Source organism: Gavia stellata, chromosome 2, assembly GCF_030936135.1.
Source record: "Gavia stellata isolate bGavSte3 chromosome 2, bGavSte3.hap2, whole genome shotgun sequence".
In the NCBI taxonomy this organism is placed as follows: Eukaryota; Metazoa; Chordata; class Aves; order Gaviiformes; family Gaviidae; genus Gavia; species Gavia stellata.
In genome coordinates, this window is record NC_082595.1 from 73,286,999 (window position 1) to 73,313,134 (window position 26,136).

General features: G+C 42.0%; 1 protein-coding gene across 3 annotated transcripts in view; it reads left to right on the plus strand.

Annotated features, from left to right (window-relative positions):
- Nucleotides 1-6,953: 6,953 nt before the first annotated feature.
- SYNCRIP (synaptotagmin binding cytoplasmic RNA interacting protein) overlaps nucleotides 6,954-26,136 on the plus strand; it is a 26,842-nt gene continuing 7,659 nt past the window's right edge. For 2 of the 3 annotated variants that reach the window (XM_059835934.1, XM_059835935.1), the window contains exons 1-10: nucleotides 7,049-7,082; nucleotides 8,543-8,702; nucleotides 9,572-9,690; nucleotides 9,877-9,984; nucleotides 11,694-11,807; nucleotides 11,895-12,071; nucleotides 17,106-17,241; nucleotides 18,125-18,330; nucleotides 23,330-23,479; nucleotides 24,815-24,936. In XM_059835934.1, coding sequence (XP_059691917.1) covers nucleotides 8,555-8,702; nucleotides 9,572-9,690; nucleotides 9,877-9,984; nucleotides 11,694-11,807; nucleotides 11,895-12,071; nucleotides 17,106-17,241; nucleotides 18,125-18,330; nucleotides 23,330-23,479; nucleotides 24,815-24,936 — 1,280 coding nt within the window. In that variant the 5' untranslated portion in view covers nucleotides 7,049-7,082; nucleotides 8,543-8,554. Of the gene's footprint in view, nucleotides 7,083-8,542; nucleotides 8,703-9,571; nucleotides 9,691-9,876; nucleotides 9,985-11,693; nucleotides 11,808-11,894; nucleotides 12,072-17,105; nucleotides 17,242-18,124; nucleotides 18,331-23,329; nucleotides 23,480-24,814; nucleotides 24,937-26,136 lie in introns of all 3 variants that reach the window. The other variant, XM_059835936.1, reaches the window with a different exon arrangement.

The following is a 26,136-nucleotide window of genomic DNA, read 5'->3' on the forward strand; positions in this document are numbered from 1 at the left end:
AGCCTGAGGTACTGATAGTAATAGTTCCTCATCCTTGTGCTCTAGTCTGGAGTTTGTGCTGTAAATGAGAACTCCCTTAGTGCGGCATCTTTAAAAAAAAAAAAAAAGAAAAAAGCAGTCATATACAAAAGGTTGTATTGTCTGCTCTTGGGATCTGCAGAAACACTGCATTTATGTAGTCGCTTCTGCCTTGTACCTGGTAAAGACTGTAAAGGGAGGGGGGGCATTTATGTAGTCACTTCTGCCTTGTACCTGGTAAAGATGGTAAAGGGAGGGGGGGCAGGGAGATTGTTCTATTCTTACAAGGGCCTTGAAGACACAAGGTTATTTGGGCTCACCCATGCTTGAAAGGATTTTTATGTTGTTTGGTTACATGTTAAATAACCTGGAATACTTATCCTGAAAGCTGTGTATTGCAACTGCTGCATCAGGCACTTCCCCTCCTGAGCATTCAGCAATGTCATTACTAGTCAACTAAACAGGCCTGGGACATGAGCCCAATCACTGGCAACCCATCATCTCTATTCTCATGTAATATTTGGGCATGGTTTAGAGGTTAAGGTGGATGAGAGCTTAGCTGTGGGAATGCAAGCTGTGCTGTCCATGTTTGTGTTTGTCCACCTGTCCCATCTACTGTATGGCTCTGGCTGCTGTATCGGTGGTGTGCTGTGCTCTCCTGGGGAAGATGCTTGGACCTGGGGGAGCATATTCTGTGACCTAGTAATATGCTGTCTGCCTTTGGAGATGGGCTTAATGCACAAAGTAACTCACGTGGGGTTAAACAGAACCGAAGGGTTCCTCTCCTTTTGTGCCACCCTTCAGCTGGCTTTTGTAAGTGTGCCAAGTAATCCCGATGGCTGCTAGTCCGCACAGGGATGTAAGGGTAGGGCTGGATGGGTGTCCGGGGGGGGGGGGAGATCTAAATAGAGCAGTTAGTTCTGCATTGATACTTTCACTTGTGGCTCTACTTGGTGACTTGCAGCTTCAGCACTTGGCTACCTTGCACTGCGCAAGTGGACAGGATAGCACTATTGTCCTGAGATGACTTTGAGATATTTTGAAGATGGATACTGATGAGGAATGCTCTCTGCAGTTCTCTTGCATGAGTCCTCCTCATAAGGCAGAATGCACTAGGATGTGGAGGAATCTGTTTTCTCTGCCCCTCCATGCTGACTTGATGAAAACTTGGGGCATGGGGTGGGTGTGGGGGCGACAGGCCTCTTGTCACTTCTTTACTGAGTATCTTGTCTCCTCTTTCCATGGAGCTTTGCCAGGTGCTGACCTAATGGTAACACTCCTCTGTGTAAGAGCTTTAAAGCATGAGATGCTCAGGGGAATGGGACAGAAAAGGCAGTAGTGGTTGCGTCCTAACTCTCACTTTTGTACCCACAGCAATAGTAAAGCTGTATTTCTTTTTTCTTCAGATTGAGAAGCCTCTTCCAGTAGTTCCCTTACCCTTGATAAGCTTGTGAGCTAGTTGTATAGGAAGCCTGTGGTTTATAGGTCTGTAGTGGGATGAGGAATATGTGATTAGAGGGAATTTGGAGGAAGAGGAACACTTGCATGTATACTTCTGCACAAAGTGGGAAGGGTTTGGGATGAAAGCAACAGGCTAGTGACTGTGTTCTGCTTGCTGCAATGACAGGGTATTTGTACTGTCAGACTGAAGAGTTAAGGCTAAGGTTCAATCTCTAGTAGCGGGTATTAGCGAACGGAAAAATGCAAAGATAGGGCAAGGATAGCTATGATAGTACTTTCTGGTATGCTCCCCCAGCTTCCACTAATTGTTGCCGCAGACTTTAAATTGGTGTGATATATCTGCATTCAATAATTTTAGATGGGAGTTTCTTCCATTAACTAGGCTAGTTACTTTTGGGGTTTATGGAAATACCTACAGCTTTATGTGACAACGAACTCCCCAGCTTAGTTGCATGTGTGTAAAAGTAGCTCTTTTTTGCTTTACTATCTGCCAGTTTGATTTTGTGCCTCCTCATTCTTCCATTGGAAGAAAGAGTGAACAGTTACTCTCTAGTTTTTGCCATGCCGCTTCTGACTTTGAAGGCCGGTATTATGTTCCTTCATTTGTCTCTTGTCCATGTTGAAGTTACAGGTTCTGAATAACTCCTAACACTGCTTTTTTGCCAGTAAGCATAGGACGTTTACAGTTCTTTGTTATAAGGCTGGGCATATGTTTTCTGTGTGATAATAGTCAGTTTGGGATGACTTTGAGTTGGCATTTCCACATACATATGGAAGTGACTTCACTGTTTTGTGTGCATGCAAAAATAGAGTGCTTTCTTCCTCCACACCTCTTTCAATACTTACACATTAACCTATAGCATACTGCAGAATACATTGAATTCTACAATGATTGCTTTGAACCCGTGGCTAATAAACAACTGTGTTAAAATCCTCTAACTTAAATTAGAAAAAAGCTAAAGGCATTAACAGAATGTGAACTAAACTACCTTCTGCTGTTTGTTGTGCCTTTCTCTCATAATGGAGTGTTTGATTTGGGGGGGGAATGTGCCTGTGCGTGGAGGGAGGGGGTGACGTTGGCTGGAAAGAGGAAAAGGCAGTGATTGGTATTGAAAAGAAGGACTTCAATATAGATACTTTGCAGAAATAAGCAGCCCAATACCCTTTCTTTCACTGGTACTGGTGCTATAGCACAGCTGTAAAGCAAAAGGGAGAGAAGCAGTTCAGAAAGAAGTTGTTTCAAGACCTTCAGTCTATATATAAAATTCAACACCAAAAGAATTCCTGGAAAAGCCCCATTACTTCTCATTGCCAGGCTCTCTCTCTGCCTGTGACTATCTGAGCAAATATTTAGCAGAATGCAGGTGACTTCAACCTCAAAAGCCCTGAAATGTATGGTGTCAAGACTGTAGGAGCAGACTCCTTACCTATCTTGCAGAACTAAAAGAATTAAAAATTAGTTACTTTGGTTTTCGGATTCATGGGGGGAAAAAAAAAATCTTTCTAAATCTCAAGAAAGAAACATCAATAGTGAGTGGATAGAGTTCTATTTGTAAAGATCAGGATAATTAACCATATCACAGAATCCATCCATCTGCTCAAGCAGGGCCACCTAGAGATGGCTTCTCAGTATCTCCAAGGACAGAGACTCCACAACCTCCCTGGGCAAGCTGTGCCAGTGCTTGGTCACCCTCACAGTGAAAAAGTGTTTCCTGATGTTCAGAGGGAACCTCCTGTGTTTCAGTTTGTGCCCATTGCCTCTGGTCCTATCAACCATCATCACTGGATTTGCAAACACTTTCTTTTCTTCTTTTGTTTTCCTGACTTAGTTGGAAGAAGAAAAGTTAGAGCATTAGAAATAGCTTAAATGGGGGAATAACCTTAATTTTGTTTTAATTAATGCTATTCCTGCCTAGTTTTGGAAAAGTGAGAAGGTGCACAAAGGATATAACTGGAAAGAATGTTAAAAGAAAATATTACCATGACTTAAGTTTAGTCTGTCTTTACTGAAATCATGTGACAATTTTAGACTGTAAGTTACTTTTTAAAATGGAAGAACCTTCAAATCTGCATATTAAAGTAGAAGACTGAGCCATTCAATCATACATGAAAAACTTTCTCCTGAAGAAAATTTCGTATATATGATTTCATCTCCTTTTGGTTAATTCTGACTTGCATTTTTCTCTTAATAGGCACAGGCCTTGTATTTTGTTACTCAACCCATCTTTTAAGACATAGAGCCTCTGACTGATAGAATGAACAAATTAAACAGATTTTTAATTGAACAGATACTTCCCCAAATAGTCTTATTTTACCAAGGTTCTCATGACAGTAGGCCGGTGGCCAGCTGTGCACTACATCAAATAAACTGCAGATGTATTAATACTTAGCAGCCTTACCAAGGAGGCTAAGGGCTAGCAACAGGTTGGAAAACCTATTGCGGAGAAACCCCAAGAGTGGCTGAATCATTTCAGAATTGTGCTGTGGCAGACGTAGCGCAGGGTGCTTGTTTCGTTATTACAAGTAGCGATGTTTGCTGTATGACGAGTGATCTGCCCCTCTAATGCTGTTAACTGGTGCATTTCATAGCTCAAGTATAGCCAATTCCGTAGCTGAGCCTAAACCTTCAATGTGTGTGCGCTTGGGACAGACTCTCCCAGATTTTCAGTCGTTGTTTATGGTATAATTCTTTAACTGTATTTAGCTCAAAAGCAAAAATTAGAGTTTTAATCTTATAGTCAAATTAATTTTTCACTGCTTTATCTGTGCAACTCTGTAGTTGGTCCTGTTATAATCACTGGTTTTACTGTGGATGTGCTGGGGAGGCTGAGATGTCCAGCTGTGGCTTCAGTGGGGCTCTGCAGTGGTTACAATTGGACTAGAAGCAGGCAGGGGTTTCATATTCCAGGAGAATTTAGGAATTAACACAACTTTAGTTATGGTGAGAAGTTGTCAAACTTTCAGGCATGTGCAGTGAAACTCCTCATGTAAATCCAAGTCTTCAGATAAGTGCCTGCAAATGTTCTTGGCAGGGTATTTTTTTCTCTACAGGATTCAAACAAAAAGAAAAGTCATTCGATGATTTCATGGATCTTTTCCTGGGCATACCACTTTTGTCTTTGTCCTACTGATATTAGGCCTAATAACAGAGCTATATTTAGAGGAACTGTATGTCAGACTCTTTGCTTCCTCCTTCCTACATAAAATTTCAAAGGATCAAATTGCTGCAACTCTGACTCCGGGTCAGCTGTGATTTTAAGTAAGGGTGCAAATCTGTTCACTGCACTTATCCTAGTCTTTTTAATGTTTTTACTTCCATTTTATGCAGGAAAAGGAAAGTGCATAAAGTTTTCCCTCTAAAAATGGGCCTGAAAGCGGGAATTACTCTCTCAGGAGTTTGCCACCTGTAGTTAGTCAGATCCACTGACTGAGAATTTTAATGAAACATTTTTCACTGTTTTCATTTGTTCCAGAGAACGAATCCATTTATGAAATTTAGAAATTACTCTGGCCTACATCTGTATTGTAAACACCTCACTAAAGCACCTTCCATAAACATCTGAAAATAACATGTTTTGGTGCAGTATTTTCACTGAAAAACGTTCTCCAAATTTGGTTTTGAGCATATTACTCTCATTGCCCAGCTGATAGCTATATTTTTGGAGAAAGGTATTAATTTTTGAAGGGAGCAAAACGTGAATATTTTTATAAAGAATATGGTTAAAAATACCACACAAGTTTGCACTAAAAAAATAGCTTTTGTTTTACTAATATTTTTTCAGAAAGTTTCATTTTTTTTTAAACATGGGGGAAACATTTGAGTAAAAATTAGGACACTTTGAAATTATAGATTAGCTGGAATACTTGATAGTGTACAGCTGCCTTGTATTTGTTGCTATTTCAGACTAACCTGTGGGGTGGTCCAGTTTTTAATGCAGTCTTACTGCATCAAGCACTTGAAGAGAGTTTTCTTGTCTCGCTGAACACCAGTTCTATGTTTCACATACTTGCACACCAGCATGTGAGTATTTGTTGACAGTGAACTAACCCTACAATTGTCTGTGCTTGCTCCACTGTGCAGGTTTAAGTATTTTTAAAGCTTTGGAGATAGACTGAAGGTGTTAGGCTGGGCTAAGGGGCAGCAGCAGTCAGTCAGCTTGTCACTGAGCTGCCTTTGAGGAAGTGAGTAATACTGTGTGTGCCTTCCTGCCTTCATTTCGCTGTCTTTATCTGGAATTGCAGGTCTGGCAGAGCTTCGTAAGTCGGTTTCCAAGTTTCTCGTGTGAGGTGTGTAAGCGAGATCTGTTAGGAACTGGAACTCAGAGGTGTGCAACAAGGATCCCCAGCAAGGGACCTGCATGGGGCGACGTTATGTGGTTAGACCCCCCTTCCACGGCGGCCAGCGCCGGAAAGGTCAATGACGAGCGGACGCCCGAAGGGTGGCTGCGGGGCCGAGGCGTTTCGCCGGGCACGCTCTGGAATCTCGGTTGAGCTGCGCGACACCCAGCCCCTGCTGCTGCCCGCTCCGCCGACCACCGCCCGCCGCCGTTTAACGCTGCCGCTCCAGCGGATTCACCGCGCCGCCCCGCGCAGCGACTGAGGGAAACTCCCGTCCCCCTTGGAAAAACGCTCCCTGCGCGCGAGGGTTTCGGAAGGGCGCGGTGGGCGGCGGCTGGTGGGGGGAACCCGCCTGAGGGAGCGGGAGCGCCCCGGGCGCCCCTCGGGGAAGGGGGCGAGGCGCCTCCCCTCTCCGAACGGGAATGCCGAGCGCGCCTGCGGCGGGAGAGGAGCGCTGCCGGGCTCTCGGCTGGCCGGCGGCCACGCGAAGCGCCGCTCTCCCCTCCCTTTGTCTGCGTGGCTTTGTCTCCTCCGTCCCCGCGCCGCGGGCCGGGACTCCCCGCCTCCGGACGCGGCGGTCCCCTTTGTGCCACCTGCGCGCCGTGGGAACGGCCGCTCGCCCAATCCCCGGCCGGCCCGGCGAACCGCTCTGCCAGCGCCGTTTTTCGCTTGGCGCCCGCACAGGTGCAAGGGCGGCGCGGAAGGCGCCGGGGCGGCCCAGCGCGGGTCCCCCAGCGGGGCTCGTCCCGCCGCCGCCTCCCCTCTCGGCCGCGCGCAGCCTGCGCGTGCGCGACGGCCGCGCGCCCCTGCTGGCCGACGCTCCACCCGGGCGTGAGGGAGAGGGCGGCGCGCGCCGCTCCGCATGGAACGCAGAGCGCGTGGGGGACGGAGGGGAGGGCAGGAGGCCGCGCGCGCGAGGGCGGGGCGGGCGCGCGCGCGGGCAGCCCGGCGGGCGGGGCGAGGCGATAACCCTTGCGGAGCTGCCTGGGAGACCCCGGGTTTGGGGCTGCGCCAGCGCGCGCGGCGCCTCCTCCTCCTCTTCCCCCCCCGCCCCCCCCCCCCCCCGCCCCCCCGCGCCGAGTGGAAGGGGCTGGGGTTGGTGCCAGCAGCGGCGTGAGCGCTCGAGCGGCCGCCATTTTACGCCAGCTCCAGCACACTGTCCGGACACACCGAGGGAGCGGAGAAGGGGGGCAGCTCCTCAGCACGCCGAGCCGCTAGCCGCGCCCCGAGCCCCTTCGCACGGCGTTTCACCCCCGCAGCGACAGGTCAGGCGCTGGGCGCCGGCGGGCAGAGGCCGGCGGGCTCGGGCTCGGAGTGGCGGCAGCCGCCCGCGGAGCGGGATGGGAGCGAGCCGGGGCAGGGCCGGGCCGGGCGGCAGAGGGGGTTGAGGCGGCGGAGGGGAGCTGCCGGGCGGGGCGGGAGGCGCACGCTGGGGCCCTGCAGTCGCTGTCGGGCCGGGGCCCGGCTGCCAGGCGCCGCTTGATGGGTGGAGGAGCTGGCTGCCTTCGTGGCCGCTGCTGTCGGGTGGGGGGCGGCCGGGCTGGGCCGGTGCCCGCGCACTAGGCCCGGCTGCTGGCCGACGCTGGGGAGGTGGCGGCGGCGGCTGGGGAGACCCGGGCCGTCCCCGCGCCGGGCGCGTGGCTCTCGCCTCATTGTCCTGCCGGCTCTGCCGCTCCATTCATTGCCCGTGAGGGGCCGGGCCGCGGGGAGTCGCTCCGCAGCGGGGCGACCGCGATGCCCGGCGTGTGCGTGGGGAGGGGGGCCGCTCGGGTCTCGCGTGCCTCCGGTCACGTCGTGAGGCGGTGGGCGGCGGGCAGCGGCGTTTCCCGGCTGGGAGATGGGGCTGGCGACGGGCCCCTGCATTGTTTCAGGCAGAAGTGTGGCTGGAGGGTGGCGGCGGGGCCGGGAGGCGCCGCGAGCTCCCGGCCGAGTGGTGAAATCGGGCCCGGGGTGTTGCAACCGCTCTCCAGGGGGAATAGGGTGAGAGGTGGGGAATGGCTGGGGCTTGGGGTGTGGGGGCGCCGCTCCTCCTGCGGGAGTGTGGCGGAGAGGGGGGGAAGTCGGTCACTGGAGGAAGTTGTAGGACATCTGAACGCGCAGAGCACGTGTTTCCATCGGGCTCATGGCGGCTGCCGCTGCCGCCGCCACCGTGGGTGGGTGCGGACTGGGAAGAGCGCTTTGTTCCTCTCGCTTGCCCGGCCGACACCGGAATGGAGGCGGGAAGGGATCCCGGCCGCGCCTGGGGCCTGGAGAAGCGGCTCGCTCCGGGGGCCAGCGAGTTTGCAACGGGGAGGTGGAGGCAGCGGCGGGTGTCAGTGACGGTATCGCGGTGGTAGCGGCGGCTGCTGCATGTGGCAGGTTTGCTCTTCCTCCCACCCCCGCCATTGGCTTCTTGCTCCATTTCTAACTTGTTCAGAGCCTCTTAGGGAGTGTGTTAGAGAGACAGAGAGAGGGAGGTGAGTCAGAGTGTCTGGCTGGGTTGTGTAAAACCTGCAGTGAAAGCTACCCCACCCCCGCTAGGCAGTGGTGTTTAGGGCTTTCCTTTGTGTTAGAGCTTCTTTTGAGGAATTTGTGCGTCTTCCAAAACTAAAAAGTATCAGGGAAGCGGTCTATGATTTTTATTTTTTTGCAAGAATAGGGCAGTCTGTTGCATGTATTGTCACTTGAATTGTTCTACTTCGAAGATATTTTTAGCTTAATTATGATGCTTATTGCATTTGAACAGATATCTGGAAACATGGCTACTGAACATGTTAATGGGAATGGTACTGAAGAGCCCATGGATACTTCTGCTGCAGTTACCCATTCTGAGCATTTCCAGACATTGCTTGATGCTGGTTTACCACAGAAAGTTGCTGAAAAACTAGATGAAATTTACGTTGCAGGTAAGATGTAGAACTTGCAAAACCACACTTAAAATATTTTATTGGATTCTGCTGTCTTTGGACGAAAATAGCAACTTTTTGTGGTTTCCAAAAGTATGGGAACTGCAGTCTTACCAAAATCTGTGGATGTTTTCCATTTAGTAGTGTAATTTTTGTCATAGTATTTTTCAGAGCAAAGTCTTCGGCCAGGCTACTTGGGCTGAGGGGTGGGAAGGAGGAGAAGTATGCAGGTGACCATGGCAACAGATGATTTTTAGGAGGAGTAGGTGATGTGGTCTTTGTGCATTTTTTAATAGTAGTTGTAGGTAACTGAAAGTAACTGAAGCCTTGGTATTCATCTTCTCATGTAAGTGATACTTCATGACATAGTATTTGGGCTTATGGATGCAAAGGTTATTGCATAGGTTCTCTCAGACATGGTAATAGCTGGCATTTTTTAAGCTTGATTCTGGGTTGTGGTGGTCACTTTCATTGCTGCAGTTTATTTGGCTTTATAGTCTTCTCAAAATGTACCAACATAACCATTGCTAGGCAAGCTAAGTCAGGTTTGGTAGATCCTTTGGAATTCAGCTTCAGGATATTGAAAATAAACTTGGCCTGTGTAACATCTGGGTTTCACAGAAGTCAAACGAATATATAGATGCAGTAACTGTTACTCTGAATCTCAACTTTTTTTGACACTTTTTGATGAAAAAAAGGTTAAATACACTTAAATATTTACCTTTAAGAGGACTAGTGATTTCTTAGATATAGTAACTTAATAATCAGTGATTGATTTAGGGGTCACTGAAATGTGTTAGATGTGTTAATGTGGTTAAACAAAGATTACTGCCTAACTATAATTAGTAATTTTTTTTTCTTTTCTCTAGGGCTAGTTGCACATAGTGATCTAGATGAAAGAGCTATTGAAGCTTTAAAGGAATTTAATGAAGAAGGTGCATTGGCAGTGCTTCAGCAGTTTAAAGACAGTGATCTCTCACATGTTCAGGTAATGTTAAGCAATTTAGAATATAATTGTTGAGGGATAAACTGCTAGTTGACTGGCAAGAGGTTTGCTGAAGTCTCTTCAGTGATCCATATGTGGTATGTAAAATGGGCACTGTATTAGTTCAAGGTAAAATTACATTCTGGCTTGTCATGTTTTCAGAACTGAAGATTAATACATCTTTTGCAGAACAAAAGTGCCTTTTTATGTGGAGTCATGAAGACATACAGGCAGAGGGAAAAACAGGGGACCAAGGTGGCAGATTCTAGCAAAGGACCAGATGAGGCAAAAATTAAGGTATGTGCCTAAAAGATAAAAGTTTTGCGGTCTGTCTGTGGTTTTTCAAAGCTGTTGTGACATATACCTTGATTCTCTTGGAACCGTGCTTCTATTAAAAAGGCTATTTTAGATTATTTGTCATTATTTGAAACCTGTTACTTGCATTTTTATTGTACACTTCATCTTCAAGAGGAAACTTAATATACTGTTAATTACTGGAACTGAATGTATGTAAAAGTGAAAAAGATTTGTCAGTTTGCTTTATGTCTAGTTGAGACAGTTCTACTATTTCACAGTTAAGTTTTTGGAAACTTGTCGGCAGAGATCTTTGAGTTCAGAATGTGTAACTTCAGCTATTGGTGGTTGGGGTTTTTTCTTTTGTTTTTTCTTTTTTTTCCCCTTCAGATTTAAAGCAACTCCACAATAGGGAGGAGATACCATGTGTGTGAAAAGACAGATTGTAATGGATTTAGGGTTTTGCCCACTTCTTATGACATAATCACTTGTTCTCATAAACTGTACCCCAAACTGTCTTAGTAATGGACACGTCATTTTTTGGACCGAGTCTTGTGCAAGCAAGAGACTCCTGTCTCAATAGTTAGGCATACTATGATTTATTTTAAAATTCTGTGATGAGCAACTTTATCAAACCTTAAGGAAAACCATCTAAGCATGTCTTAAAAAGTGAGAGGATCTTTCATCTTTAACTTTTCATGTGTAAACTGCAAAATGAATGTGTTATATATTACAAATAACTATGTAGCTTGCAAAACTAGAAAATCTTTTTTCTCCTGACTTTGAGGCTGGGTTGCCATTAATTATAAATTCAAAAAAACGGGTACAGTTTTTGCACTACCACATAAAACAACAACAATATGAGGACTTAGTTAACTCACTTCAGGTAGCATAGCTTTTACTGCTGATGGCTCTAGCATTTAAAATAACTTTGCAATTTTCCAGTTGTGAAATTACTAACTCTCAGTTATAATTAGGCCTGTTTAATATGCTGTTTCTTTGTGTGTAGAGTTGATTTGTCTTTGTGCAAAATTATTAAGAAAGGCTAATTTCGGAGGAGTTTCTCATTATATATTTGCATACTGAATTTCATCTAACATTTTAAATTGGTAGCGTATCTGTAACTGTATGCAGTGATTCTAACGAGGATCAGTTGTGCTGGGATGCTGTATGTGCCCGTAAGAAATCTGCGGGGTGGGTGGGGGTAGGGTGGGAGAAAGGAAGTACTACTACCACTTTGGTGGTGGGATACCTGAAGCAGTCAGTACAGTGTTCCAGGGATATAAGCACTTAAACGTGTGTTCTTTAACTTCACAGTTATGAGTAATCTCATTAAGTCAAGGGAACTCCTGCGTGTAAATGTTTGCAGGATTGGACATGCCAAAACAAGAAGTGGCTCAGACTAAGATCTTTCTAATTAAAGGGAAGCTCGCTGTTCTGTTGCTTGGCCTCTTTTTTTTGTATGAAAATGAAGGAATTGGGAAAAGTCTATGTGAATCTCTAATTTTCTAGCAGTGTTTCTTTACCCGGTAGTTCTAATAATTGCTTTGCAAATTTCTTGTTGAAGGACTAGCAGTAGGCTTGTTTGCCTGTGGGAGTTCCAAAGCAGTATAGTGTAAGAGGAATTGTAAGCATGTCTGTTTGTGAATGAAGTGCATCTAAACTAGCTCAATTTGTATATGATTTTAAAATTTTAAGTTTCTTGCTTGAAGGCACTCTTGGAGAGAACCGGCTACACTCTTGATGTGACTACTGGACAGAGAAAGTATGGTGGACCTCCTCCAGAGTCTGTATATTCAGGACAACAACCTTCTGTTGGTACAGAGGTAAGGAGAAGGAGATGTTTACGTAGATGTATTCTTATTCATTGGAAGTTTTTTTTTTAAAAACAACACTCTGTATGTCTGTTGTAGATATTTGTGGGCAAGATTCCAAGAGACTTGTTTGAAGATGAACTTGTTCCATTATTTGAGAAAGCTGGCCCTATATGGGATCTCCGCTTAATGATGGATCCACTAACTGGTCTAAATAGAGGATATGCTTTTGTCACTTTTTGTACTAAAGAGGCAGCTCAGGAAGCTGTTAAACTGGTAAGTTTTCTTAATTGGTTTTTTTTTTAAGAACACTCTCCGGCTTATAAGCAGTTATTCTGATCCTAATGCTTAAATGCTTAAGATGAAACTGTCATTATTAGATCATTTCATAACTGTCCACTAGGTGTTTCTAAATATTTCCACATTGTATATAAATTTTTACTGGCTGTATTAGGGGGAAGAGAAAAAAAAAAAAGCTGATGGACTGCTGTTTGGTCCAGTTAGATGAGCCTTTATTATTAACAGAAGTTGTATTAGCGATAGTCTGAGCAGTCTGCATCTGGATGAGTTTTGGAGAGAAGTGGTGTTTGGGTTGCTGTGGTAGAAGGGAAGCGTTGTCAGGTTGTCTGTGATGTATGATGGGCTTGTGCACCAGCAGGGGGCCCCGTGCTGGAAAAGTCACAGGATTTCGTAAGATACTTCAGGTGGGAAATAACCACTCTTGAGTGTTAAGGTCTGTTCTGTTCGGTGCAGCTGACGGAAAAGTCATAAATCCTGCCAGGTTAAAAAACCATTTCCTCTGTTCTACACAGAGGTGTGAAATAGTTTGATACAGGGAATACACTAATTTTAATAAGCTTTCCAGGTTTTATGCATGAAGTATCCATCACTAAAAAAGATGGGGGAAAGAAACACCACCCTGATCCTCTCACTGCTCCTTTGTTTTCCTAGTTAAGTTGAATTTGAATTTCTTGAGCTAGTTACTACTACATTGATACAGCCAAGATCAGTATGCAGGTATGACCCTCGAGTGCTAACCATACCCATTCTGAGGTGTACTGATACTGTATTAATATAGTAGAGTTAAAATATCTGTTTTATAATAAGGTACACCTTAAACCATTAAGGTACCCTATTGACAGAATAATAATGTAAGTCAGTTGGTGGAGACAAATCAAGCTGACGATGGGAATGTGTTTTGAAAAAGTATAGAAATGTCTACAAAAGTAGAAATACAGAAGTATCTGGTATATGCTGTTTAGCTTTTTCAGTAAGAACGGTTGGTGTTCCTGTGCACAGTCCAGATACACCGAGGATATCTGCCTATACCTCTTTGTACTTTCACTGTCAACCTAACTATTTATATTGTGCGTGGACTCTTAGGAGGTACGCACATGGCTTAGCAAAACAGTTGATCAAATCCGATACGTTCTCAGAGGCAGCTAGTAAATGAACAAAAAGGAATTTTTCTTCACTTAGCTAGATTTTGCTTAAAGGCAGCATGCTCTGAAAAGTCATTCAGGTTGTGTTTCCATAAAAATAATATCGGATCCTAGCCTCAGTCTTCCACTAAATGATACAATGGAAGGAGGTACTTCGTGTCCCTTTATATCTGATCTTTGATATGCAGGGAAAAAAAACCCCGTTGTGTTCTGTTTTTCAGTTAAATAGCTACTGAGTGTAATGATTGAAAAGTGTTGTGATTGATGGGGCAATTTTTCAGCCTTCGTGATAACTTCTTTGAGAGCAGGGTTAGTTTTAAATTGGATCCTGTGGCATTTGGCAGCTTTTGAATGGTTCCAACCATAGTTGGCTGGCTAGTGTGGTGTATTATAAGTTTCCCAAGTTGTTTAGGAGTGATTTGCAGGGGAACTAGCAAAATATGGCTGTGGAGCTCAGTTGAAAATCCTGGGTCTGTCACTTGTATTAGTTACAAATGCATGGGAGAGGCTGCTGACAGACCTCTTAGAAATGCTGAACCCTTGGCCCTAGCCGTTTTAACATCCTGTTATTTTAACAGGTGGTGTTCTTTTTGATACACCTATAATCTTCTGATGTGTATACAACTTATTTCCCAGCTTTCTGGACTCCCTAGGATAGAGGTTATTTCCTGTCGTCTTCCCAGAGGCTTTCTCCCCCATCCCCTCCCCATTCAGGAGTCTGAGGTATAGCAAAAATGAGAATGTAGGCTTCTGGGTAGTAAGAGACAGCTATGAGGTTTTGCCAGTACCCAAACTGCAGCAGAGAATAAACTGACCTGTCTTCAGGCTCTTGCAGTTGGTGTAACATATTTTGCATACAATTCATATTTGCGTGGCTGTTTTATCATCCACAGTCTTTGTAACTACTTAATGTAAAACTGAACGAAATTTTTTGCATAAACTTAATGTTGACTTACCCTTTTCATTAGCCAGAAGAAATCTTGCAGTTTAGAAGGTTGAAGCCTTGATTTTGTTTATGCATATGCATTTTTTAAGCCACTTAAAAAAGGTGAGAATTTCCTAAATTGTGTTTGAAATACCTTTGGGGCTGTGCTTGAGACAAAAATGGAGTGAAGCTATGGCCTGATACTGAGAAGACTTACAGATATGAACAGTAGTTAATTTTATGTCCAGTACTTAATCCAGTGTAGTTAACCCTCACTGCTTAAGTAGAAATGGCATCTCAAATGTTCACACAAGCACTGACTACCAGATTTTTTTTTTTAACCCCAGGCATTTTTTTTCCTGTTAACATGTTTGTGTTTACCTTCTGTTTTATACTGGTTGAGTTAAGAATTGTAACTCCAGTTGTGTTCTTTTGCACACATGTTCAAGTATCCCTCCTATTTCATACAAAGCTGTTAGATTTCAGTTTTTCAAAAGTTTTCTGAGTGATTAAGGTTACTGTAGGGATGTACAGGATAAATACTTGTTAGGTGAAGCTTGTAGGAAAACATCGTGAAAGCTATAGTAGCATGAGGTGTATTTTTGACTAGAGCAAGTGTAAGCTTGATCAAGGTGCAGGTACAGGTGAATTATGTAAATATGCTCCTTAAGCAGTTTGCCAGCTGGGCATAGCAGTACAACTTGCCATTTGCTGCTGGAAATAAAATAAAATTGCTGGTGAAATTTTTAAGTGGATAAAATGACACAACAGACCTTATGCATACTTTGACCTGTTTGTGAGTAGCTTCTTATAGAACTTAGCAAAAAAAAAAAACCCAAAAAACAACCTATTATAGAGTCTAGAGAGTAGTAATATCTCTGTTACTGACTTCGGACATTGATTCGGTGGTGACAGGAGGGGGAAGCAGTGTGCTGACATAGCCAGTTTCGTAGCCTGACTGTTTTGGCACTTTACCCGGATCATGATTTGGGCCTGTTCATGTCTAATCTAAGTTTACAGATGGTGTGCAAACTATTTACCTCAAAACCACCAACTTTATATTCAAGAGCACCTAATTCAAGACTGCTTTTTCTGTGTTAATAGAAACATACAATGAAAAGTAGTAGTTAATGTATTACAGCATGAAAAAACTGCTAGAAAATACTGTCAATATGGAATTGCAATATGGTAGAATTTTTTTAAAAATTTATTTATTATTTTGTTGCCATGAGTTGTATGAGAGGCTCTTTTTGGATTAAAACTGTAGCCAAACTTTGGTCTTAGACTTTAACAGGAACAGTCGGACAATATCGTCTGTTATCCGTATAGAATATAGACTATTTCAGTTGGAAGGGACCTACAATGATCATGTAGTCCAACTGCCTGACCAATTCAGGGCTGACCAAAAGTTATTATTAAGGGTATTGTCCAAATGCCTCTTTTAAATGCTGACAAGCATGGGGCATGGACCACCTCTCTAGGAAGCCTGTTCCAGTGTTTGACTACCCTCTCAGTAAAAAAACGCTTTCCAATGTAAAGAAGCGTTTCCTAATGTATACTTCAGTTAATGAAGAATCAGTTTGTGTCTTGTTTCCAGGCTAATAAACTGTCAGCTTTTTGAAGGTGTTTCTTCAAAGTATTTTTTTTAGCTACTGTAATCTGTCTTTTCATGAATGTGTATCTGTTTATTAGTGATCATAATATATATACAGTCTTCCTGTGCATCTGTTTCCTACTTTAAAATCAACTATGTCTCTGCCACATGGGCAACAGATACGGAGATAGAAGTCTTTCACTGTATCCTACTATGGTTTGAGACATAATTAGTTGGGAAGATGCCACTCCAGATCCTTTTCATATGTACAGTTCTCCTTTTAGCTCACTTTTGGTGCAGTTGTCTAGCTTTGAAAATTTTCAGTGATGTAGTTTTTGTTTGCACGAGATAAATATAATTCAACATCTTCACCCTGATTTTACTGTACAAAGCAAGAAGGGGTGTGGGAGAACTTGCTTATGCAGGAAGGTTTACCAACCAACACAAAATAACTCATAGAATAAATAGCTAGATTACATTTTAAAAAGCTATTCTGCTATTTGTCAATAAGATGTTGACCACAAAATACATTTTCCTAGCTAAAGAACTGTCTGTTGCAGGGCTTCCAGTTGGAAAGGGCTTGATGTACCACCAGTTGACCTCCCTGCTGCTTATTTGGATGATGCATGTCTGTGTCTGCATCTCAATGAAAGGCATTTTTTGTCAACAGATGTCTACAGTAATACTTTTTTTTTTTTTTTCCTTAAACTGCTGACTTGTTCAGGGTGTCTTCTATACAGTCTCTTATGGGAGGAGCATTTGAACAGAAGTCTTAGGATTTCAAGTCAGTGGAAGGTTTTTCTTGCTGTTTACTATCTTTACGTGTGTAATCTATGTGCTTTGGAAAGTATTTGCCAATTGCTCTTCCACATTTTGTGGAGAAGACCTGATCATGGCTCTCTTGCTTTTGTTAATTATGGAACTTTAGAAGGGAATCTGACTTCAGTTGTAACTCCTGTCTTGTCTTGTATTATACACAATTCAAGAATGCATAGGTACAATCTGTAGAGGAACTTGAATTTTTTTCTGCACTGTTCTGAAGGGAGAAGCCTTGACCTTGATGATTTAGACATGGTTCTACATGAAAAGTCCCTAAAGAAACATGTATTAAGAAAGAGGCTTGAACAAGAAGGGAAGAGTAATTGTTGGTTGGAATTGTGGAGGTATCTTAGAGAACATGGGTATACTTCAGAACAGTTGAATATGCATCATAAGAATGTGTTAAGCTCCAAAGAATTTAATATATTATTAAATGCTATGTTTACAAAAGTAAAATTTTTGGTATGCTGCTGTTGGAGGGGAGTGAAAATTATCTGTAACTGATGATTGTCCAATTATTTTTCTTTCAGTACAACAACCATGAAATTCGTTCTGGAAAACACATCGGTGTATGCATCTCTGTTGCCAATAATAGGCTTTTTGTTGGTTCTATTCCTAAAAGTAAAACCAAGGAGCAAATTGTTGAAGAATTTAGCAAAGTAACAGGTAAGTCAATAACTGTGTTTTGTAGAGGTGGAGAGGTGTCAAACATGATGAGTGATGAACTCTTGGCTTATGGTTGAATGATGATGAATCCAAACAAAGACCACTCAGCATTTGTCCCAACTTCTAGGTGTTGTTTTTTTTTTTAAACTGTTGTTGTGCTGAGGGCTGAAATATTTGTGATTAGACTAGATATGTGGTTCCAGGCTTTACCTAGAGAATAAGTATGTAATGTTTAAAAAAGCCATTCAAAGAAATAGATGGTTTAATTATTTCAATACTAATGGGTGTTTTAAAATTTTTCAAGGCAAAACTGAAGCAGGTTGGAGAATGTAACTAGTTCTGTGCTTCAGAATTCTTACTGATCTCTTTTTGATAATGGCGTATAAACTGGCAAAGGTAACATTTTGATGGCTTTCTCTGTTGTTGAATGATATACTTCAGGTTCCTTGAAGGAACACTGGAACTTTATAGATGTCTTAAAATCATGCAAGTTTGATCTCTTGTTGTTTAGACATCTGTGGAAAGAACGCATGCTGATAAGTGGTGTGACTTAAGGGTTTGAGAGGAGAACTGACAAAGCACAACTTTTGGCTGCCCTTACCTCTCCTCCCGTCAGTTAGAGGAAAGGTACTCTTGCATAGCTACTAAGCTTTCTTCACGTAACAAAAATGGAACTTGAGTTGGGATGGTCTAATTCTCTTTGAAAATGTTGGTCTTGAAGGTAGGGAAATTTTATTATGTACGTGGTCTCAAAAAGTCTAGTGTGTTCATGCTTTTTTGGAACCACTTGTTAGATGCATAGTTACCAGAAGGATAATCCCTACTTTATAATACAAATTCATGGATTGAAGCCATATCAAATAAATGTTTTGCTTAATTTCAGAGGGTCTTACAGATGTCATATTGTATCATCAGCCTGATGACAAGAAAAAGAACCGGGGTTTCTGTTTCCTTGAATATGAAGATCACAAAACTGCTGCTCAGGCCAGACGTAGGTTAATGAGTGGCAAAGTGAAAGTCTGGGGAAATGTTGTTACAGTTGAATGGGCTGACCCTATAGAAGACCCAGATCCTGAAGTCATGGCAAAGGTAATAAAGCTATAAGGGAACCATAATACATTTAAAGTGCCTTGTTCCAAAGTAAGTACTTCCTGACGTTAGCCTAAGTTTAAATAGCATCTTTCAGCCTTCTTGACAGAGGTTGTAGGTGAGATGATAAAAATATGAATACACTCTAGAATTTATGGGAATTTAAAAAATATTGACTGATGTTATTTTGTGCTTCTGAGGCTGAATGTTGAACATAATTCTTGCCAAAATGGCACAGAGGGTGATGAACTTAATTTCTCATCTGGAAGCGGTGGTGGTAACTCCAAAAGTTAAAGTGGTTTTTTAGCTTAATATTTGAAAAGACAGAAGTCTAGATACGATCACATAACAAGCCTTAATTCTTTTTAACGCTGGAACTTTGTTTATTACTTCAGAACTGGAACATGTCAGTAAGATGCACAAACATGTTTTCAGAGTTGCCTTTAGCTGAGAAGTTAGGCAGTTACTTTGTATTTGAAACTCTGTATCTTTATTTTTAATTTTGGGGTTGTTAATTCCTTAAAATACTAAAACTACTAATATTTTAGATTCTGAATATTTCAGTGAAACTGAAGTCTGGACTGTTAACATTTTGAAGTATGTTGTAGTAGTTGTCTTGTATAAGCGTGTGATATTTTTGCCAGAAACGAATTACCTGAATTTTTTTCTATCAGATAATGCCCAACCCTGTCTTTTTTTCAGTTATGTTGTGTAGCTGAGTTGTTTAATGGAAACTCCTAGCTAGCCCATATCCTTATCTCTTTCTCTTTGCTTGCTTTTCGTCTGTGCTTTTACTCTCATCTGAGACACGTCACTTGCTGGAGTCCTACTTTGATGGACCTAGTAAGATAGCTTGGCTGGGATCTCCTCTTTGGTGAGCCATAAGGGAAAAGGGTTGGGGCGGGGGCTCATATTAGGGAAAAAGCTGCTTTTGTAATACAGGTATTACAGAAGCTTTTGGACTACCCTGTCTGCAAACTTTATTTTTCTTGCCTGGCATCATAGACTGTCAGCAGCAGGGAAGAGTCTTGCAGGCAAAACTTGTTGAAGGTGGTGCTTCCTAATATGGCAGCCTATCTATCTCTTTAGCTTCTTGGCTCAAAAGAGAAGAGACCTAATCCAGCAAACTGTTAAAATAAATGAGCAGGAACTTCTGCTGACATGACTGAATAGATGACCAAGAAGTGATAGGGGACATAATCAGGTATCTTTCCTAAGTTTACAGATGTGGGGAGTGAAAGGCTGAAGAAATTAAAGCTTGGTAGTGGTTTCCCCCATTTAATGCACAGTTTTTTGAATGTGTTAATGCCGTGTATTGTTTTGTATTTGAAATGGGACATGAAAAAGGAAGAAACACAAATACGGAAAATGTACAGAAAATCAACTCGTATACTTTTAGTGCCATATGCCAAAGATAGGGCATGGAGCTTGGGTTGAAGGCATATGCAAAAGTGAGACTATATGAATGAGAATACTGAAAAAGTAGAGAACATCTAGCTTGTGTCTGAAGGCAGAAGTTGAGACAAGCACTGGTGTCTGACCTTTCTCACTGGCTGCATCCCTTAGTTTATTCTTGCGACAAGGAAAGTATCTACTTCAGTGTTTCTTGTCCATTTACTGTATGTTTGGAGAAACTCTGACCAAATCTGGCACTTCTGGAAGTGTTAGGTTTACTTTCTGTTGTTCATTGCTGTCTTTCTCTTAAGAGAAAGAGCAGCTAAGCTGCTGCTGCAGTCAGTGCCCCAGATATGAGCTGCAGGTTGGCTGTCATTGGTTCTGAGTACTGTCAATACGGAGCAAAGGGAGAGTGATTGACCCTCGTTGTCTTGCACATTCCTGTGGTAGAAGGCTCTGGAGGAAACACTGTGAGTAGGAGGAGTAGGTTGCTTTTACCAGAATAATCATCTGATCGTTTCTTGTCAAGACTGCTAGATAAGCAAGTCCGTAAGAGCAAACTATGGGGAAAACAAATTCACCTTTCTAGCCAGAAGGTGAACAGCATTGTTCTAAATACCTTGCAGAAGCAGCATGTCATTTCATCAATTTATGGACACCTACTAATTTAAATTTCTGAAATGTTTACTCAAGCCTTTTTTCCTTTCTCCTCGAGACTTTTTCTTAAATGTTGTGGAGAGTACTGTATGGATGCATGCTTAAAATTTAAATGGACTGCTACCTTAAATACGAAGTACCTTGAGTGTGATACAGTAGAAAGCTAGATTCTGAAGCTAGACATAGGTGCTACAGGAGATTAGTGCTTGTACTGACAGATCGGAGTATAATTGGTTAAGTAATTGATTTCTGGTCCGAAGTGAAGGTTTTTCTCCAACTTCGGGTAGCTGTGTTGGTAGATTAATTTCTCCTAAGTGTTATTTTGATGCCTCTCTTACCTGTAGTGCAGATAAATTTCTTGATGTTTTTACTTGATTTCTGTAGCATGGCTGAGGCTACAGAGGACATTCTGGAGTGGCAGGTTAAGCACCTAAATAAAGTCCTATGCTTGTGACTGCCTGGTAGATTACAGGACAGGAGACAGGGCTAGTAACCCTTGGAGAATGTGATAATGAAGTCTGAAGTGTTTGTGCTGTAGGTAACAGGAGGAAAAGGAGCAGATCCCAGAAGTTTTGGGGGTAGCCTAATCTTGAGCAGTTTTAGAAGCGGGTTCTGCCTTCATGACAAAATGCTGCTGCTGGATATATTGCTTGTTAGGTGTATATTTATGGATCTTTGGTGTAATAATCTGTGAGCCTTAATAAAGAGGACTTCCTTCCCCCCCCCCCCCCCCTTAGATAGCTTAAATGAAGTAAAAATGGGTTCGTCTTCTCTCAACCTATGCTTTAACCTGCCTTCTAGCGACAGGCATCTAGCAACATCTTTGACTGGTTCAGCTATGCTTTTAACCTGTAACATGACCAAAGGTGTTAAAATGGATTAATGGATTTGTCTACACTTGAAAACATTTAAATTAGTTGCTTTTTGTTTCTTTGAAAATGTTGTGTTAGTGCATCTCGTAACAAAAAAAGTGATGATTTTTGAGGTTTTTAATGTCAGATATGACATTATGTCAGTCATTGTGGATTTATCAGTGAAGGCTGCTTAGGGTTTCTCATGAGATTCTAGTTTTCATCCTTTCCTAGAGTACAAGAATAAGGAACGTTTGTTTGGAAGTTACTGGTTTTTAAAATCATTGATTACATCACCAAACTTCCTGTAATTCATTTTCATGAAATAAGGTTAAGGTAGCAATTAGGACAGTTTACTAAAAACAGTTATTACATGTGGGTTACAAGAAATAAAGGTTGCTCTTACCATCAGGGCATGTAGGAGAAGCTTAACGCAGAATAGAAAGCAGCCTTCCTCGTGGAACTGGCTATGACTTCTCTCATCTCCAGAGAATCAGCAAGAGTAACTATTGCCAAAGGCAGAAGTTGATACACTGGGTCAGATTTATGATCTGTAGTATCTCTTCTTCCAAACTCTGCATCCCATCCTAGTTCGACTGGCAAGTGAGACAAAGACTTATGGAAGTCTGTCCTGTTTATCTGTAACTTAATTATATGGTAATTCTTATAAAAAGGGTGCCTGGGTTTATTGAGTGGTGGGAGTAGAGATGATAGCTCTGCTTCAAAAATCAAAGCATGCTTTCTTTGGTTCTTTCACACAGTGTTATTTGTGTAGACCTCCAGGGTTAGGAGCGGGAAGTCAGTGCTGCCATGTACAACGTTCACTTACTTTTTGTCATCAGCTAGTTTCAAACCACTAGTAGCGGAGGGGATGTGAACAGAAGTTGCAGGTCTTTGCAGCAGATGTGGAGCTGCATTGTAGGAAGGTAAGACTGTGAGCGTTCTTTGGCAATAGGAGGTGACTAGACTGTCAGGGCATGGTGGCAGCATATGGAAGGGACTCTCCCCAAGTCAGAGGCCTGTAAATTGTGGGAACTCATGGATGACATCATGCAGACATGCTAATACACAGTCATTTAGTGCAACCTCAGTGTGGATGCAAGGACAGGTCTTTGAATATGAATGGGTCGCTAGCATAAGTGATTCCTGGTGTCCAGTGTACGTTGTCTGCTGTATTAAATAAAGAGTGTAGTTTAAGCCTTTGTCAGACTGCTCTGTATTTTCTTTTACAGTAAGCAGTTGGGGGTTGATGAAACTTTATATTGATGATTTAGTCACTATCAGGCAGTTAACAGGGCATATCTCAGTAGTTGAAAGATAACCAACCTGTCTGATCTTATAAGCTGCATAGCAGTCTTTGTGTAGCTTAAGAGCCATATTGCATGCTTTAGAGAACTGGGGGAGGGAATAGACTTTTAGAGTTATTTGGAGGTGGCTGTTCCTCAAGGGAAGGACACTGTTTGACTTGTGAAGAAGTCCAAGGGTGACTGGGCAGTGTCAGCCTTAGTATCCCCTTCTGTCTGTGTTCTCGCTTCTAGCTGTGAATTCAGGTCACTGAGTGCTCCTCAGGCAAGTGCAGTCCTGATGTTAGGTATTTGGTGTAGCTATAGCATGGGAGCCACAAGTTAAGCAGCTTGAGAGCTGCAGGCCTGTCACCTCTGACCTAGATATTACAGTGATGACTGTTCTGCAAATACCTGAGCAAAAACCTGTCTAAACAATAAAATGTTTTGATAAGTTAATTGTGTTGTGTGTAACCAATCCTGGTTGCCTTCTTCCAAGTTTGAAAGTGTTCTGAGTTGAAAATTGCTGCTGTTAGGATTCTTTTAAACATTAATACAAATTGGATTGACTTTCAGGATACTTACATAATCATGTTTGAAAACAGATTTAATATTTATATTAGGGAATTTTGGAGATAATTCATGCTGTATGAATATATAAATATACATATTCATATATATATAAATGCTGTACATAAAATGTAATGATGTTTTCAGTACTGCCAATAGTAATGACTTGTGAAACTTCATTTTGTATTTTGGATTAGATCATACTTCTAAGGGGTTTTTTGGGGTTTTTTTGGTTTTTTTTAGGTAAAAGTTTTGTTTGTACGCAATCTTGCCAATACTGTAACAGAGGAGATACTAGAAAAGGCCTTCAGTCAATTTGGAAAGCTAGAGCGCGTGAAGAAGCTAAAAGACTATGCTTTCATTCATTTTGATGAACGGGATGGTGCTGTAAAGGTAAGTGAAGAGGACTGTAACTGTGTGTGTAAGAGTGACTAAACATTCATTTAGAAGCTGTATATTTCTTGAGAAGAAGCTCTGTCTGGAGAAGTGGTAACACATTGTCACAGATAACTTTGTCCTCTCTGGGTGTCTCCTAGGAAGATGCAGTTGCTAGCTTGAAAAGTGGATCTTAGGTGCACCTATCCTAAGTAATTCTGCTGATGAGTATCTAAGATAATTGTATGTGTTTATCATTTGAAACTGAAGTGCCAGAACTTTAGTGTAGAATCTAAACAACTTTATTGTAGAATCCAAAGCAGTTTCTCTAGGGCAGGTGATTAAAAACTTAGGTGATCTTTTTATTTTCCAGGAACAGAATTACTTCCTTTTCATGGTGTGGAATAAGCACCTTTTGTTTTTGATGGGAGGTGCTGGACAATTGAGTAATTGTTATTCCTAGATTTTGCTAGCCTGGTCTTGGTGTTATTTCTCCTGTCATCTGTCCTTAGGAAGGGAAAGTGTAATTCCTCTCCTGCCTATAGTGTATCTATTTTTTTATGTTCTGTGGGAGGATGCAGGATACAAGGGGATTCAGTTTTTCTTGCTCATCCAGACGCCTTAAAGCAGATGCTTGGGAAGACGATGGCAGGAGTCTTTTCATAGGATATGTATCCCATCAAGGTGTAGCTATGTAGAGTCCCTAAATGTGGTAGAATCTTTAGGATTCCCCTGCTTGAGTTAAACTTGTAGCAATTACTGTGACCCATGGGAATTGTACATGTGTGTGTGTTGGTGGGCTTTTGGTTTGGTGGTGTGGTGTTTTTTTTTTTTTTTTTTTGTGGTGGTGGTTTGTTTTGGGTTTTTTTGTGGTCAGAATGAGACTTAAATTCTAATTTTTGGCTTCTGATTTAAAAAACAAGTTACATTTATTACAAGTGAAATAAAGGAATAAAAACATACACTGATCTCTAGCTTTAGTAGCATTTGCACCTGTGCTGACATTAGAAATTCATTCCCTTATTGCAAAATCTGTACTTTCAGAGGACAGTTCTGTCACTTCATTAGTTGAAAAAGCTTGCAAAGATTGAAGCCTCTTTACAGTTTTGAGTGGAAGATTTCTAAACTGATACATGCAGTCCTGGGTTTGAGAGTCAAGTTAAGAGGAAATGTGTAACTCTGGAACCCACGATACTATGCTGTCTGATTATTTTAAAATTTTTTTTTTTAGCTTTGTATTGTTATTTTAGCTATGGATAATAAATTTTAAAACGCACGCTCTAAAAGATAGAATAGTATTAATAACTTCAGATATGCTTAGAAGTATATTTAAAGTCTGGTTAATTCCTTCAGGCAATGGAAGAAATGAATGGCAAAGATTTAGAGGGAGAAAACATTGAAATTGTTTTTGCTAAGCCACCAGATCAAAAAAGGAAAGAACGGAAAGCTCAGAGACAAGCGGCTAAAAATCAGATGTAAGTGTAAATGCATGCACGTATGTTGTATTACTTCTGAAAGACATGTACGCTCCTACAGAATTAGAACTTCTGGGTATTTTAGTAGGTATACAGTAGTGTATACAGGTTTTCTGGCTTCTCTGAAAATGTTGGATTCATTTAAGTTGTTTGCATTTTACTTAAGATCTAGCAGTGGTGTTGGTGAGAATTCAGGTAGTTTTCCTCTGGTGCTCTTACAGTCAATGAGCAGAGCAAATGTTTGAAGATCGTGAAACGTACACTTTTCACTTTTTATTCTAAACTTTCATGTACTTCTGCACTGATATGTCACATGGATGAACTTAGCAACATGTGCTCCTCCCAGCGGGCTTAGCAGTACAGCCCCCCTGTTTAGTAAAAGTATCCACTGAAAGGAGGATCCTGACATTCATTTTTGCCACTTTCAGAAGATAGATCTGCTCATGAAGCTTATAAACTCATACTAATAGATATCTTGCACTAATAAATGCTGAACATGGGGGGGGGGGAAGGCATTTCTTGCTAGTGTGTTCTGCTTAATGTTCTCATGTCTCTTTTCTTCTTGGATATCTTGTAGCTTTCCTAACCATCTTCCCTCCCCCACCTTATTTCCAAAAATAATTTCTGCTAGTGCTGCTGTGCAGCATCTAAGAAGACAGAATAGTGAGGTTACCAGATTAATACAGATCTCCAGATGGTGACCTACTGTACACATGGAATTGATTTAAGTTTGCCCTGCTTATAATTCTCGTAACTTTCTTGGCCCTTTTGTTCTTCTTCCTTGGGCATCTGGTGTTACTATAAGAAGTAGATTTCTTCTCTTTTCTTTTGCTTCTCTTCTATGCCATGCAGGCCTTTTCTGCTTAAATCCTTTGGTGATACAACTTTATTTCTTTCTGTATGTTCTGTATCTTGGCAACACCACCATAAATACCTGTTTATTTAATGAAAATACGAAATGCTGTTGAAAGTTGCACAATTTGCCTCTCAACACAGGCAGTTGTCTGCATGGTTGTGTTGTCTCTAGTTGGAGATATGCTTTTTCTCATTGAATTTGAGTAATACCAAAAAACAATTCTTATACTGCAGTATACAGTTTTGCTAGCTTGGTATTCAGGATCTCATAATGGCCCATTTCCAGTGATGAAAAGGCAGATTTTCTTAAAATGCACTTGTTCAGTTATAATGCTGTGTGATTTT